The 11783-nt window shown below is 37.2% G+C and overlaps 3 protein-coding genes across 3 annotated transcripts; all 3 read left to right on the top strand.

Annotated features, from left to right (window-relative positions):
- The first annotated feature begins 84 nt into the window (after positions 1 to 84).
- LOC117781921 (ATPase family protein 2 homolog) lies at positions 85 to 4378 on the top strand. Its single transcript, XM_034618804.1, has 4 exons — positions 85 to 533; positions 706 to 1206; positions 2008 to 2617; positions 3409 to 4378. The coding sequence occupies exons 1-4, from the start codon at positions 122 to 124 to the stop codon at positions 4325 to 4327; spliced, it is 2442 nt and encodes an 813-aa protein (XP_034474695.1). The 5' UTR covers positions 85 to 121; the 3' UTR covers positions 4328 to 4378.
- Positions 4379 to 6075: 1697 nt separating this feature from the next.
- Positions 6076 to 8155, top strand: LOC117780393 (thiamine transporter 1). The gene is made up of 3 exons (XM_034616905.1): positions 6076 to 6765; positions 7248 to 7815; positions 7881 to 8155. The coding sequence occupies exons 1-3, from the start codon at positions 6172 to 6174 to the stop codon at positions 8015 to 8017; spliced, it is 1299 nt and encodes a 432-aa protein (XP_034472796.1). The 5' UTR covers positions 6076 to 6171; the 3' UTR covers positions 8018 to 8155.
- Positions 8156 to 8701: 546 nt separating this feature from the next.
- On the top strand, positions 8702 to 11359 carry LOC117781807 (magnesium transporter NIPA2). The gene is made up of 3 exons (XM_034618674.1): positions 8702 to 8830; positions 9317 to 9634; positions 10281 to 11359. Exons 2-3 carry the CDS (start codon positions 9334 to 9336, stop codon positions 11135 to 11137), a joined length of 1158 nt encoding a protein of 385 aa, XP_034474565.1. The 5' UTR covers positions 8702 to 8830; positions 9317 to 9333; the 3' UTR covers positions 11138 to 11359.
- Positions 11360 to 11783: the final 424 nt, after the last annotated feature.

Genomic DNA, 11783 nt, shown 5'->3' on the forward strand with positions numbered 1-11783 from the left:
TCGATTGATGTTTTGTTAGCTATCGATAGCTCAAAATTGTCTTGCATGATTTTGCCATTCCCAATGCGCGCGTACACAGTCAGCTGTTTGGCAGTGCAAAAGGTAAACAAAACGTGCAAGCATGCCGCCAAAATCGAGCAACAAAAAGAACCAAGCAACTTGGTATCACTGTGCAACCTGTGACGTGCACATCACTTCCAAAACCCGAGACACACACGAGCGTGTCTGTCCCATTGCGGAGGATGCGAGCGGCACCGAGGTGAATGCGGAATATGTACGCAATGGCGTGCTCTACACTGCAAGCGTGCTTCAACGCACTTTTGAGGTGGAATCTCTCAAGGATCTGCCGCCTCAGTATGAGAGCATGCTGATATTTGTGTCGGAAGGCGCCATACAGTTGGCCGAGTTTCACATTGGCCAGCACGTGGTGATTAAACCGGCAACTGAAGCAGCACAAATTCAGACACCTTTGGTGCGCATTGTTTGGCCAGTTTCAGAGCAGTTTCTTACAACGGTATTTGTCACATCAGCTGGTTAGTTTCTTATGTTTACCATATACATATAGTTCCATTTTTACTTTTTTTTTTTGCCTGATCTTAGTTTTCGAAAATTGCATTCTAAGCTTTATTTTATTGATTTTGTAATTCCTTAAAAAATATTCGGAATTCGTATGAGATACCTCTAGCTCACATTCCATTTTTTCAGACTACAAACAGAATTGGACAGCGCTGCGTGGGAAATCTCTGCGCATTTCTGCACTGGACACCAGGAAACTCTCTGCAGCTGCCAGCATCAGTTTGAGGCAACTCAACGAGAGCGAGTCTTGTCTGGAGCAAAGTCAACTTCCAGATGTGGCTGCTGTGCTTAAGGGCGAGATTCGCAATCAAATTTACTGCCAAGGCAGCGAGCTACATTTGAATTTCTTCAACAAACCGCTTACATTTTGCTTGGCCAGCTGGCAGGGTGTCCAGGAGAGCGCCGTGGAAGACGCACTAGAGCGGCTGAGCTTGGATAAATCTCAGCAGTTTGTGCAGATAACAAGTGCTACACGAGTTGAGCTAATGCGCCAGGAGGAGCAGGGAAAAGAGCTGGAACCTCAGCTGGAACATCGCATAACCAAAGCCAAAATTGGCGGGTTGGATAAACAAATTCAATTGGTGGAGGAGACCATGGATTACGCCCTGGGTTACAAATCCTTGCCAGCAGGTAAGCATAGTATTATGGTAATAAGAAAAAAAGAGATCTACTATTTTCAATTTCAAAGGGTAAATAGAGGAATAATAATTATTTAAATTAAAATTAATTAAAATGCAGAATGAAAAAAAAAGCCAAGCCATGCTCAAAATGATATTCCACTTAAAAATCGGTCCAGTTTTACCATAGTTATGAAAGTTCGAAATTGGTCAAGTCCCTGACCTAGCCACTTTACAAGTCAAAATTTTTGTCCAATTCTGCATGATTTTTTACAGAAAAATAAAAGGTCTCAGAATCAAGTTTAAAGTGTTGTTTTAGACTAACTACGATATAAAGAGTTGATTAAAAGCGAAATCTTGAGATTTAAAATTTTGAATTTACAAAATTCCAAAGGGGGGAGTCTATGCTTTAAAATCGAATCCGAGGGCAAATATATTTTTTTTACAAAGTCATTTAATTTTGTATGCAGAATGAATTTAAAAGCCAAACCATGGTCAAAATGATATTCCGTTTGAAAATCGGTTAAGTTTTGTCAAAGTTATGAAAGTTTGAAAGCCGGACCAGTTTTAACAAAGTTATAAAAGTTTGAAGTTGGTCAATCCTTCGAATTTAAAATTAAAGTCTATTTTCATAATTTAAATCTTAATAAACTGTTCTTACTCTATGTATGTAAAACATTTTGTCCTGACCCACTGAATCATCATTGTGGAGATCAAACCGTAAGACCTAGAAAGCTAAAATTGTCACACAACTTGTCTGAGACGATTCGATCGTGCAATAAATAAATAAAGATATGTTTTGTTCATTTTGCAGGTGTCAAAGTATCCCGTGGTTTGTTGCTCTACGGCGCCAGTGGCTGTGGCAAGTCCCTGGTGTGTGAGGCCATGTGTACCGCTGCCCAGGAACGGGACAAGAATGTCCTGGTCATCCGCATCAACAGCGGTGAGGTGTTTAGCAAATTTCTAGGTGAGACGGAGCAAAAATTGGGATCATACTTTGAGCGTGCCTATGGACACTATCCGCATCCGACGCTGCTGCTCCTGGAAGATGTGCACACGCTGTGTCCCAAGCAAGATGCGAGCAGTGATCTCGTCAAGCGCGTCTCTCTCGCATTTCTCTCACTGCTCGATCAGCTGAGCAGTTCCAGTCGCAGCGAGGCACGTCGCACGTTTCTACTCGCCACCAGCTCACAAATTGATGCACTGCATCCGAGCATAAGACGCGCTGGTCGCTTGGACTGTGAACTGGAGTTGGGCGTGCCCACGCCCCAATCCCGGCGTGAGATTCTCCGTTGTCTACTGCAGCCGCTGGAGCACAAGCTCAAGGATTCGGAGATTGAGGAGATTGCCAGCATTACACACGGCTATGTGGGCGCTGATTTGGCCAATCTGGTTTATGCGGCCATGCTGACGGCACTTAAGGGGTACCGAATATTTTTTAAGGAATTAAGGAAATTTAAAGAAAGCAAAACTATGAATACAATTTTATGAAACCAAATTAAGATAGAAAGCAAGGGAATCATAGACTAGGAACTTGAACTTAGAAAAATATTTAGATATAAATTAAGGGATAAAATGTGGGAGGGAAACATTAGGAAAAATATTATTAGGAAATTAAAATTAAGAAAAAACAAAATTGGGAAATTGTCAAAAGTTGGAAAAAAAATCAAAATTGCGAATATTGTTATTAGGAAATAAAAACAAAATTGACAAAACTTGGGAGAAATCAAAGATAGGAATAATGTTATAAAGAAATAAAAATTTGGAAAACACAATTGGGAAGACAAAAATTTGAACATGTCAACATTAGGTATAATGTATAGGTCGTCTTACACCGTTAATCTAGTCTATTTTACATTGCGCGATTTTTAATAAAGTAATTTTGATTTTGACATATCCTAATTTTTGTATTCCCAATTTTTTTTTCCATATAACAATTTTAGTCATTTTTTTCTTTCCTAATTTTTATCTTCCCAATATTTTTTTCTAATTTTAATTTCCTTATAACAAAATATCTTTTTCATTTTTATTACCTGACAATAAGTTGTCTAATTCTGGTCTTTTTCATTTTTAATTTTTATTTCCTTATCACAGAATTTCTAATAATGGTTTCCTAATTTGTATATGCAAATTTAATGCTTCCTAGTTTTGTTTTCCCAATTTTCATTTCCAAATATTCGCATTCTAATTAAAATATTTTTCGATATTCGTATAGTGAATCGACAGCACTCAAGAATGAGGCAAGGATGAAGCCCTTGGAGCTGCGGGATCTGCAGGCAGCTCTGACTCAGGTGAAACCGTCGGCAATGCGGGAAGTGCTCATCGAGAATCCCAATGTGCTGTGGTCGGACATTGGCGGTCAGGCAGCTCTGAGATTGAGCTTGCAACAGGCCATCGAATGGCCTTTGCTGCATGCCGAGAAATTCCAGCGTTTGGGCATCAAACCACCACGTGGTGTACTCATGTTTGGTCCGCCTGGTTGCTCCAAAACAATGATTGCCAAGGCTCTGGCGACAGAGAGTAAACTAAACTTTCTGTCCATCAAGGGGCCCGAGTTATTCTCCATGTGGGTGGGCGAATCCGAGCGTGCGGTGCGTGAGGTCTTCCGCAAGGCGCGACAAGTTGCCCCGGCGATTGTTTTCTTTGATGAAATCGATGCCATTGGCGGGGAACGTTCCGAGGGTTCCTCCAGCGGTTCCTCGGTCAAGGAGCGAGTGCTCACCCAACTGCTCACCGAACTGGACGGCGTGGAGACGCTGCATAATGTGACCATTGTGGCAGCCACGAATCGTCCCGATATGATTGACAAGGCGCTACTTCGTCCCGGTCGCATTGATCGCGTCTGTTACGTGGGATTACCCGAGATGGAGGCACGTCGTGAAATCCTCCAGATCAAGCTGCGTTCCATGCCTTTGGCGGTAGATGTTGATGTGGATCAGTTGGTGGAGCGGACCGAGGGCTATTCGGGTGCAGAGATTCAGGCCGTTTGCCATGAGGCCGCATTGAGTGCGCTGGAGCAGAGTTTTGAGGCTGAATCCGTCAAGTGGGAGCATTTTGAGACTGCCCTGCAAACGGTTCAACCACGCACAAGTCCCGAGTTACTGCGACTCTATCAGGATTACCTCAAAAAGTAGTTAATTAACTTATGCTACACTTGTAAAAGAATTAATTTTTAATATTACAATTAATTGTAACTCTTTTTTTCGATAAAGATAGTTAAAGTTATTTTTTATACAAAAATCATAACATAACCTATATTTTTAATTTTTCAAATATAAAATATCAAATTATTTTCTAATAAAACTCAACGTTTGATCAACAAATCGACTTTTTGTTTAAGTGCTAACTATTACTAAATACTACTAAATTTCCTTCCCTTCGGCTCAGACAGTTCGGGAATAACTAAAGTGGCCCTCGAAATTATCTGAAAATTAATTAGTTCCAGAAAAGTAAATCGTATATAATATATCTGTAATCTGTATATGTCAGAAATCATAAGACAATCAACCAGATTAGAGATATGGTCGCAATCTACTCAAATTTATGTATGTATATATAGACGTAATTACAACACTAATAATCAGTTAAAATAACTTGTTATCTGTCTCTATAAATCTGCCTACAATTTGTGTGTAAGTCTTTTAATTGCCAAACGTAACTTTTTTTATTAACTAGTCAATATGCTCCACAATTAAGCGATACAATCAAAAAGTGTCACATTGATTTCCTTATATTAAAATTGTATATAAATACAATTAAACAAATAACTTGAGTATGGTTTGTTGCCTACAATATACCCTGTAAAAGAAACTGATTTAATGAAATGAAAATGATTTCACAAGATTTCATATAATTTTTCTTATCAAATAAAACCATTTTAACAATCTTTAAAAATTATATTTTCTAAAATATCTATATAAAATTGTAATTATATTTGCAATAATTGAATGCCATATATATTTATAAATTTAGAAATGCGACAAAAGATCAAATAAAATAACATCTATATAAATTTGAGATATCTCACCTAAACTTAGTACAACAATTTTATTGAATCTCAGCAAGAGTATCAAAACTTCGTTGTGTAAAAACATCATCTCTATCTTGCCATACATATATATTTATTTGAATCGTATTTATTTTGTTTTTTATGAGAAGAGACGTTTATTGCTTCGGATTGCAATTTACAAGCTCTCCAAGAGAAAGCAACAAGTTGCTTCAGTTTTCGGATCTCAGAGAGAGAAGTGAGAGAAGTCGTCTCGTCGTCACTCTCGCCACATGTGTACATGTATACACTCAGAAAAAATTAAGGTTACCGTAATTAAGCAGGGAATATTAAAGTACAAACGAGCCTTAAAGATGATCTTATAGCGGACATTAAAAATTATATTTCTCTAGAGTACTTTAATTACGCTTTAAGAAAAATTTAAGTCCTTAAAGCAAGTTTACAAAAATCTTGAAACTATCCCAAAATGTACTTGTTTCTAGTACAAAACACTCTAATTTCCATCTTAAAACAAGCACAACAACATTTTAATTTAGTTTAGTATAACTATACAATCGAAACTCACACATTTTATGTTTGGCATGGTGTTTTATATTCTGACTAAAATTGTTAGCTATCTGACTATTATATCATATAGCTGCCATAGGAATGCACAGTCAGAATTCTAAATTTAAGATCGTTTCAGACTTTATTTAAGTTCTTATCTTATGCTTATCTTAAAATGTTAAATACAAAAACTCTATAAATTCAAGTATGAACATACCTAAATCTAGAATGTCTTATTTTTCCGAGTGTACATATGTATGTGCCTGCTGTTTTTATTTTTTTTCTGATTGGATCCGATCGCATCGGAGCGACAGACGTTTCACAGTTGTTGTCTGACGCTCGTTGCGGTTACGACACAAATTCATTTCGCAGCTCGCAGTTTACTGTTTACCGGCAAGAATTTCGAGATTCCAGTTTGCCGGCACAATGGAAACCTGGCTAAAGATTTCCTTGCTCCTATGCATGTTTGGTTTCTTTCGCGAGATGCGACCCTCGGAGTCGTATGTGACCGAGTATTTGGCCGGCGATTGGCGGAATATAACAACGGAGCAGGTGTACCAGGAGGTATATCCCATTGGCACATATGCCGTGTTAGCGCAACTGGTGATCATCTTTCTGGTGACGGATTTGTTGCGTTACAAGCCAATCATAGTACTGTCATCGATAACGGGCATTATATTGTTTGTGTTTCTGCTGTGGACACGATCCTTGCTCAATCTGCAGCTGGCCCAGATGTTTTATGGTACATTCATGGCCGCCGAGGTGGCCTACTACACCTACATCTATGCCAAGGTGGACAGGGAACGCTATCAAGTGGTCACCGGACACACGCGTGCCGCAATCCTCGCCGGCAAATTTCTGGGTGGCGTGCTCGCCCAGCTGCTCGTCTCCAGCGATGCCATGGGATTCCGTGAGCTGCATTACATCTCGCTGGCCACCCAACTCATCTCCCTGCCCATAGCCCTGATGCTGCCGAGTGTGCCTAGAAGTTTCTACTTTTATGCCGTGAAATCACAAAAGGTAATGGTCTCTCATTTCAAAAAAAAGACACCGATTTATCATGAATTTATCAGAAATGGGCAAATTAATTGAATTGAACATTTTAAATGTTAAATTTACATTTTTTTTTTATAACTTTTAACCTTTTCTAACATTTATCATCATTTAACATTTTAAAATATTTTTATCATTTATGAAAATTTTCCAGATTTTTCCTATGTTTAATTCTTTGAAGTTATTTTAATTTTAGAATTTTTTTTTTAATTTTTGGCATTATAAAAAATTTTCAACATTTTCAAACATCATTACAATTTTTTTAACTTTTTTAAATTTTTGATCTTTTTTGACAAATTTTTATCATTTTCTTAATTGATTTTTATAATTTTTAACATTGCTACAACATTTTTTTTTTTTAATTTTTAACAAAAATTAACATTATTGAATTCTATTTAGTTTTAAAATTTTTTCATTTTACTTTTAATCTCACCTTGACCTCACCGAAGGATTCAACTGCAATTACAACGACGGCGACGGAGGAGGAAGAGAAACCGAAATTCTCATTGAGAAATGCCGGAAACTTGCTGTGGTATCATCTGGTCTCCTCGTATACGAATCCCGTGGTGCTGCTATGGAGCATCTGGTGGTCACTGGCGATCTGTGGCCAGGGTCAAGTCATTGCCTATATGCAGTTCCTGTGGAAACATCAGGCGCCCAACAATCGCAGCAACTACAATGGCGGCGTCGAAGCGGTGGCAACCCTGCTCGGCGCCATTGGCGCCATAATTGCGGGCTTTTTAAACAGCAATGCACATCGCAATTTTTACATGTTTATCAATGCAATTTGTGGTTTTATTCTCGGTGCACTTTTACTTTTGGCCACTTTTTGTAATAATGTATGGATTTCGTATGTGAATTATGTGATATTCTGCAGTGTATTTTATTTTATTGTTACCATTGCGGCGGCCATTGTGGCTGAGAATTTGGTGGACGATAGTTTCGGTTTAATATTTGGCATTAACACTCTCATCGCTCTCCTACTGCAGAGCATTCTTACGTTGATTTTTGTTACGGGTAAATTTGCATTTTTTTTAAATAACTTTCATTAATTATTTCCATTAATTCAATTTCCATTTCAGACACTGGTTTTGGATTGCCACCTAAAGATCAGTACATTGTATATGGCAGTTACTTTCTCATCATGTCGGTCATTTACCTGTTAATCCTCTTGTTCCTAAGGATTTGTTCGAAAAAAACTGCACAAACTGTAGCATAAATAAATAGACTGCATTTTTAGATCAATTCCAAGTTCAGTAAGAGTATTTTGTAAACACAATATGGCGAACGTGTGCAACCGAACATGGTGAATTAAATAACAGGACAAAGTATTGTGAAATTCTAAAAGGTAACATATTCACCACGGGTATTATTTAGCTACAAACCTCGTTAGGGAAATTATTATTATTTTAAACTAAAAGGCAGTGAGCTATTATTATTTGCAGATAGATGATTTATTATTAACTTTTTAGTCGCAGTACTTCTCAGCTAAAATTGTAAGTAATTAAACTTTGATAAGTATCGATAATTGATCAATAATACTCAAATGGGCAGCACTTTTTGTGCTAAACTGCAGCCCTGAATTTCTCAAAAAACAAAAATAGTCAAAATCTGTAAACGGCGCGCAAATTTAATTTTTTTTTCAGTCTTAAAACAAAATTTTATTTGAGTTTAAATAAAATAAATGAGAATTCTAAAAAAATTTAAAAAATTCTGCAAATAATATAACTTTTCTAGCTTCAAAACTAAGAAAAACTAAAAATAAAGTATTTATATTTTTTAAGTGACTATTTTTGGCGTAAGGCGTCTTTGGTGCTAGGCGCCTCCACAGTAAAAACAAGAGCTGGGAAATTTCGATTTTATAGCAAATAGATATATTTAAGTCGGTTTCTTTAAACCAAATCGACTAATACAATAAATAATCTAAATCGACTAAAAATCGAATCGAGTCACATCACTAATAAAAACAAAACAGCGAAGAAGGTGCAGCAAACAAAGTTGGAAGCGCTTTTGCACGCTGCAAAAGAGATAAGTAAGTGTTATTTATAAATTCGAGTGTAAAGATCGTTGCGGCATAAGTGCAAATTAAATCTACATATAAAAAGCGTGTTTGTTTTATGCGTAAAACAGTAGAACACAGTGTATTTTGAATTTGTGGTGTGAGTCATGCAGACAACGAATTTCAGCTGATTAGAATTATGTGTGATTGTATATATGTGTGTGTGTGTGTGTGTGTGTGTGTGTGTGTGTGTGTGTGTGTGTGTGTGAAGGTACAGTGACTCTCAGTTTATTAGAGCCAACTCAATTTCGACTTGCTTTGTTTTATAGCTTAATTGAGTTCATATATAATTAAAATAAAACTTAAGTAAATTTATATCTTAATTAAAAAGTCTGCGTTAAAATTATGTTTATTACTGCTGCCGTTTAAAAGTTGGACTCATTTTAAATTTGTAAAAATTAAGCTAGAAGTCACTGTAAGTGTTTATACTTATTTGTATGTGTTTATGCTCCATTCTAGAGTTGCGGTACAACATAATGAACAGTGAAGCCACATTAGTGCAGGCGGGACAGGGACAAGATGTCCACAGTGCATCCGTCTCCTCTCCACCGTCCCTGGCTGCCACCACTGTTGCCACCTCAGTGATGGATCCATATACAAACACCGACTTCTACATTGGAGTTGGCTTGGCTGTATCCTCGTGTTTTTTCATCGGCTCCAGCTTCATCATCAAGAAGAAGGCTCTCCTGAGACTCAGTCGGCATGGTGAGGTGCGGGCGGCGGCGGGAGGATTTGGTTATTTACGTGAATGGATCTGGTGGGCGGGTCTCTTAACAAGTAAGTAACCTACACGGCATAGTGGAACAAATCGCTAAATATTTGACATAAATTCCAGTTAAAATTTTCACGCTATTTTTTTGTGCTTTAAGACGGCATTTTGTGAAATTCGAATTGCAAGGGGGTCAAATACTTGATAAATAAATTAAGCAAAGGATTTAAACAAAATTTTGAGTTCATTTAATCACTCAACCTGACCGCCCATACAAGACCACATTGCCGATACGTAATCTTCATATAAAAATTCTAAACAGCTAAAATTTAATGAAATTGCGATTGTTAATTATTTTTGCTAAATTATGAATATTAACTAACTATTAGGTGGTCAAACACAAGATTTTTTAAGCAGTCCAAAGCGAACAATGAACCGAGCCCTTCAAATAATTTAGCACCCGAACCTGAATCGAGTCACTTTTCCAAATAAAAGGTTCAATTCGAAAATAAAATAATAATATAAATTTTTATATTATTTTACTGAACTATTTAAGACTTTGGTTGCAAAAAACGTCATATTTAAATCTCTTAATAAATTTAGATTATTAAAAATTTAGTTAGACTTAATGTCAAATATTTAGTAATTTAATCCACAGTGCACGGGGAATTATTATATATTTGCATATAGTGACTAACAATACATTCTTTACAGTGGGATTGGGCGAAGCAGCTAATTTCGCGGCTTATGCATTTGCGCCCGCTTCTCTTGTGACTCCCCTCGGGGCCTTGAGTGTGATTATATCGGCGGTGATGGCATCGAAATTCCTCAATGAGAAACTTAATCTCCTAGGGAAAATTGGCTGTTTTCTGTGCATCATTGGCTCGACAATAATTGTGATACACTCGCCGAAGGAAAAGGAGATTGAGGATCTGCAGGTGTTATTCGAAATGCTGCAGGATCCGGTGTTTATACTCTATGTGATCTGTATCTTTGGATCGAGTGCGTTTGTGGCATGCTTTGTGGCACCGCGACATGGACACACCAATGTCTGTGTTTACATCTTTCTGTGCTCTGGAATTGGATCCTTGACGGTGATGTCCTGTAAGGCATTGGGCCTGGCCATTAGGAGCACGATTGCCAATGGCTCGAATGTGTTTGGCACTTGGATGCCATGGTTCCTCATTGTGGTCACCGTCACCTTTATTGCCATACAAATGAATTATTTGAACAAAGCCCTCGACATATTTAATACGAGCATTGTCACGCCCGTTTATTATGTGATGTTTACAACTCTGGTGATCACTGCATCTGCCATATTGCTAAAGGAACTGAATCACATGAAGTTCGAGAATATCCTGGGTGATGTCTGCGGATTTTTGACTGTAATCACGGCTGTCTTTATGCTCAATGCCTTCAAGGATGTCGACATCACATTGAGTGATGTTCGAGGTTTAATGCGCCCCAAAATGCAGCGAGTTTCGGAGTACGATGAGGAAGTTCTGGTCAGCAGCAATTTAAAGGAGCGTCGTTTCTCATACGGTTCAAGCGATCTCTTTCGCAAGGCATGACACAAACAGCGCTATCAAGTTTAGTTATTTCCCATGACCCAAACTTGAAACAATCCAAAAAAAAAATAACACATATCCCATTTTATTGTTCCTTCATCTTGTTAAACACACATTCTTTAAATTAAGCCCTAGCATTTTAAGTGTATTGTGAAACTGAAGAGTATTTTGGAAATTGTATATATTTTAACTTATGTAATATACGAATTATCCCTTGCCACTTTACTACGCTTTTGCTTCAATTAAGTCGATTAAAACTTGTTTTAATAAGTCCCAGGTGACTATTGCCAATCAGATAATTTTGAAAGTTTTTAGCAGGTTTAAAAGTTTTTTAAAATAAAACAATACACTAAAACTATAACATTTAGCCCAATTTTACCATTTTTTGTTTTAATACTCGTTCATTAATTCATTTCTTGAGTTTAGCTTTTTAAACGGTCACATTCTGACAACAGCCCCCAGAAATAATATTAAAATTCCAAGCTATTTTAAGCAACAAAAGTAGTGACATCAAAGTTTTACAAATCTTGTTAATCTTTTTTATAATCACTAGTCGCCATTTGAAATTGTGCTAAAATATATGCTATTTGAATTTCAAATTGTGCGCTTTAAAATTTAAATTTAAGTTACAACTCTGCTTTTCAACGAT

Source organism: Drosophila innubila, assembly GCF_004354385.1.
Source record: "Drosophila innubila isolate TH190305 chromosome 2L unlocalized genomic scaffold, UK_Dinn_1.0 4_B_2L, whole genome shotgun sequence".
Classification (NCBI taxonomy): domain Eukaryota; kingdom Metazoa; phylum Arthropoda; class Insecta; order Diptera; family Drosophilidae; genus Drosophila; species Drosophila innubila.

Coding starts and splice junctions, on each gene's coding strand:
- LOC117781921 (XM_034618804.1), top strand. CDS start 122: ATGCCGCCAAAATCGAGCAACAAAAAGAACCAAGCAACTTGGTATCAC. Junction 1,207..2,007: donor TTACAAATCCTTGCCAGCAG/GTAAGCATAGTA, acceptor TTCATTTTGCAG/GTGTCAAAGTATCCCGTGGT. Junction 2,618..3,408: donor ATGCTGACGGCACTTAAGGG/GTACCGAATATT, acceptor ATATTCGTATAG/TGAATCGACAGCACTCAAGA.
- LOC117780393 (XM_034616905.1), top strand. CDS start 6,172: ATGGAAACCTGGCTAAAGATTTCCTTGCTCCTATGCATGTTTGGTTTC. Junction 6,766..7,247: donor ATGCCGTGAAATCACAAAAG/GTAATGGTCTCT, acceptor ACCTCACCGAAG/GATTCAACTGCAATTACAAC. Junction 7,816..7,880: donor TACGTTGATTTTTGTTACGG/GTAAATTTGCAT, acceptor TTTCCATTTCAG/ACACTGGTTTTGGATTGCCA.
- LOC117781807 (XM_034618674.1), top strand. CDS start 9,334: ATGAACAGTGAAGCCACATTAGTGCAGGCGGGACAGGGACAAGATGTC. Junction 9,635..10,280: donor GTGGGCGGGTCTCTTAACAA/GTAAGTAACCTA, acceptor CATTCTTTACAG/TGGGATTGGGCGAAGCAGCT.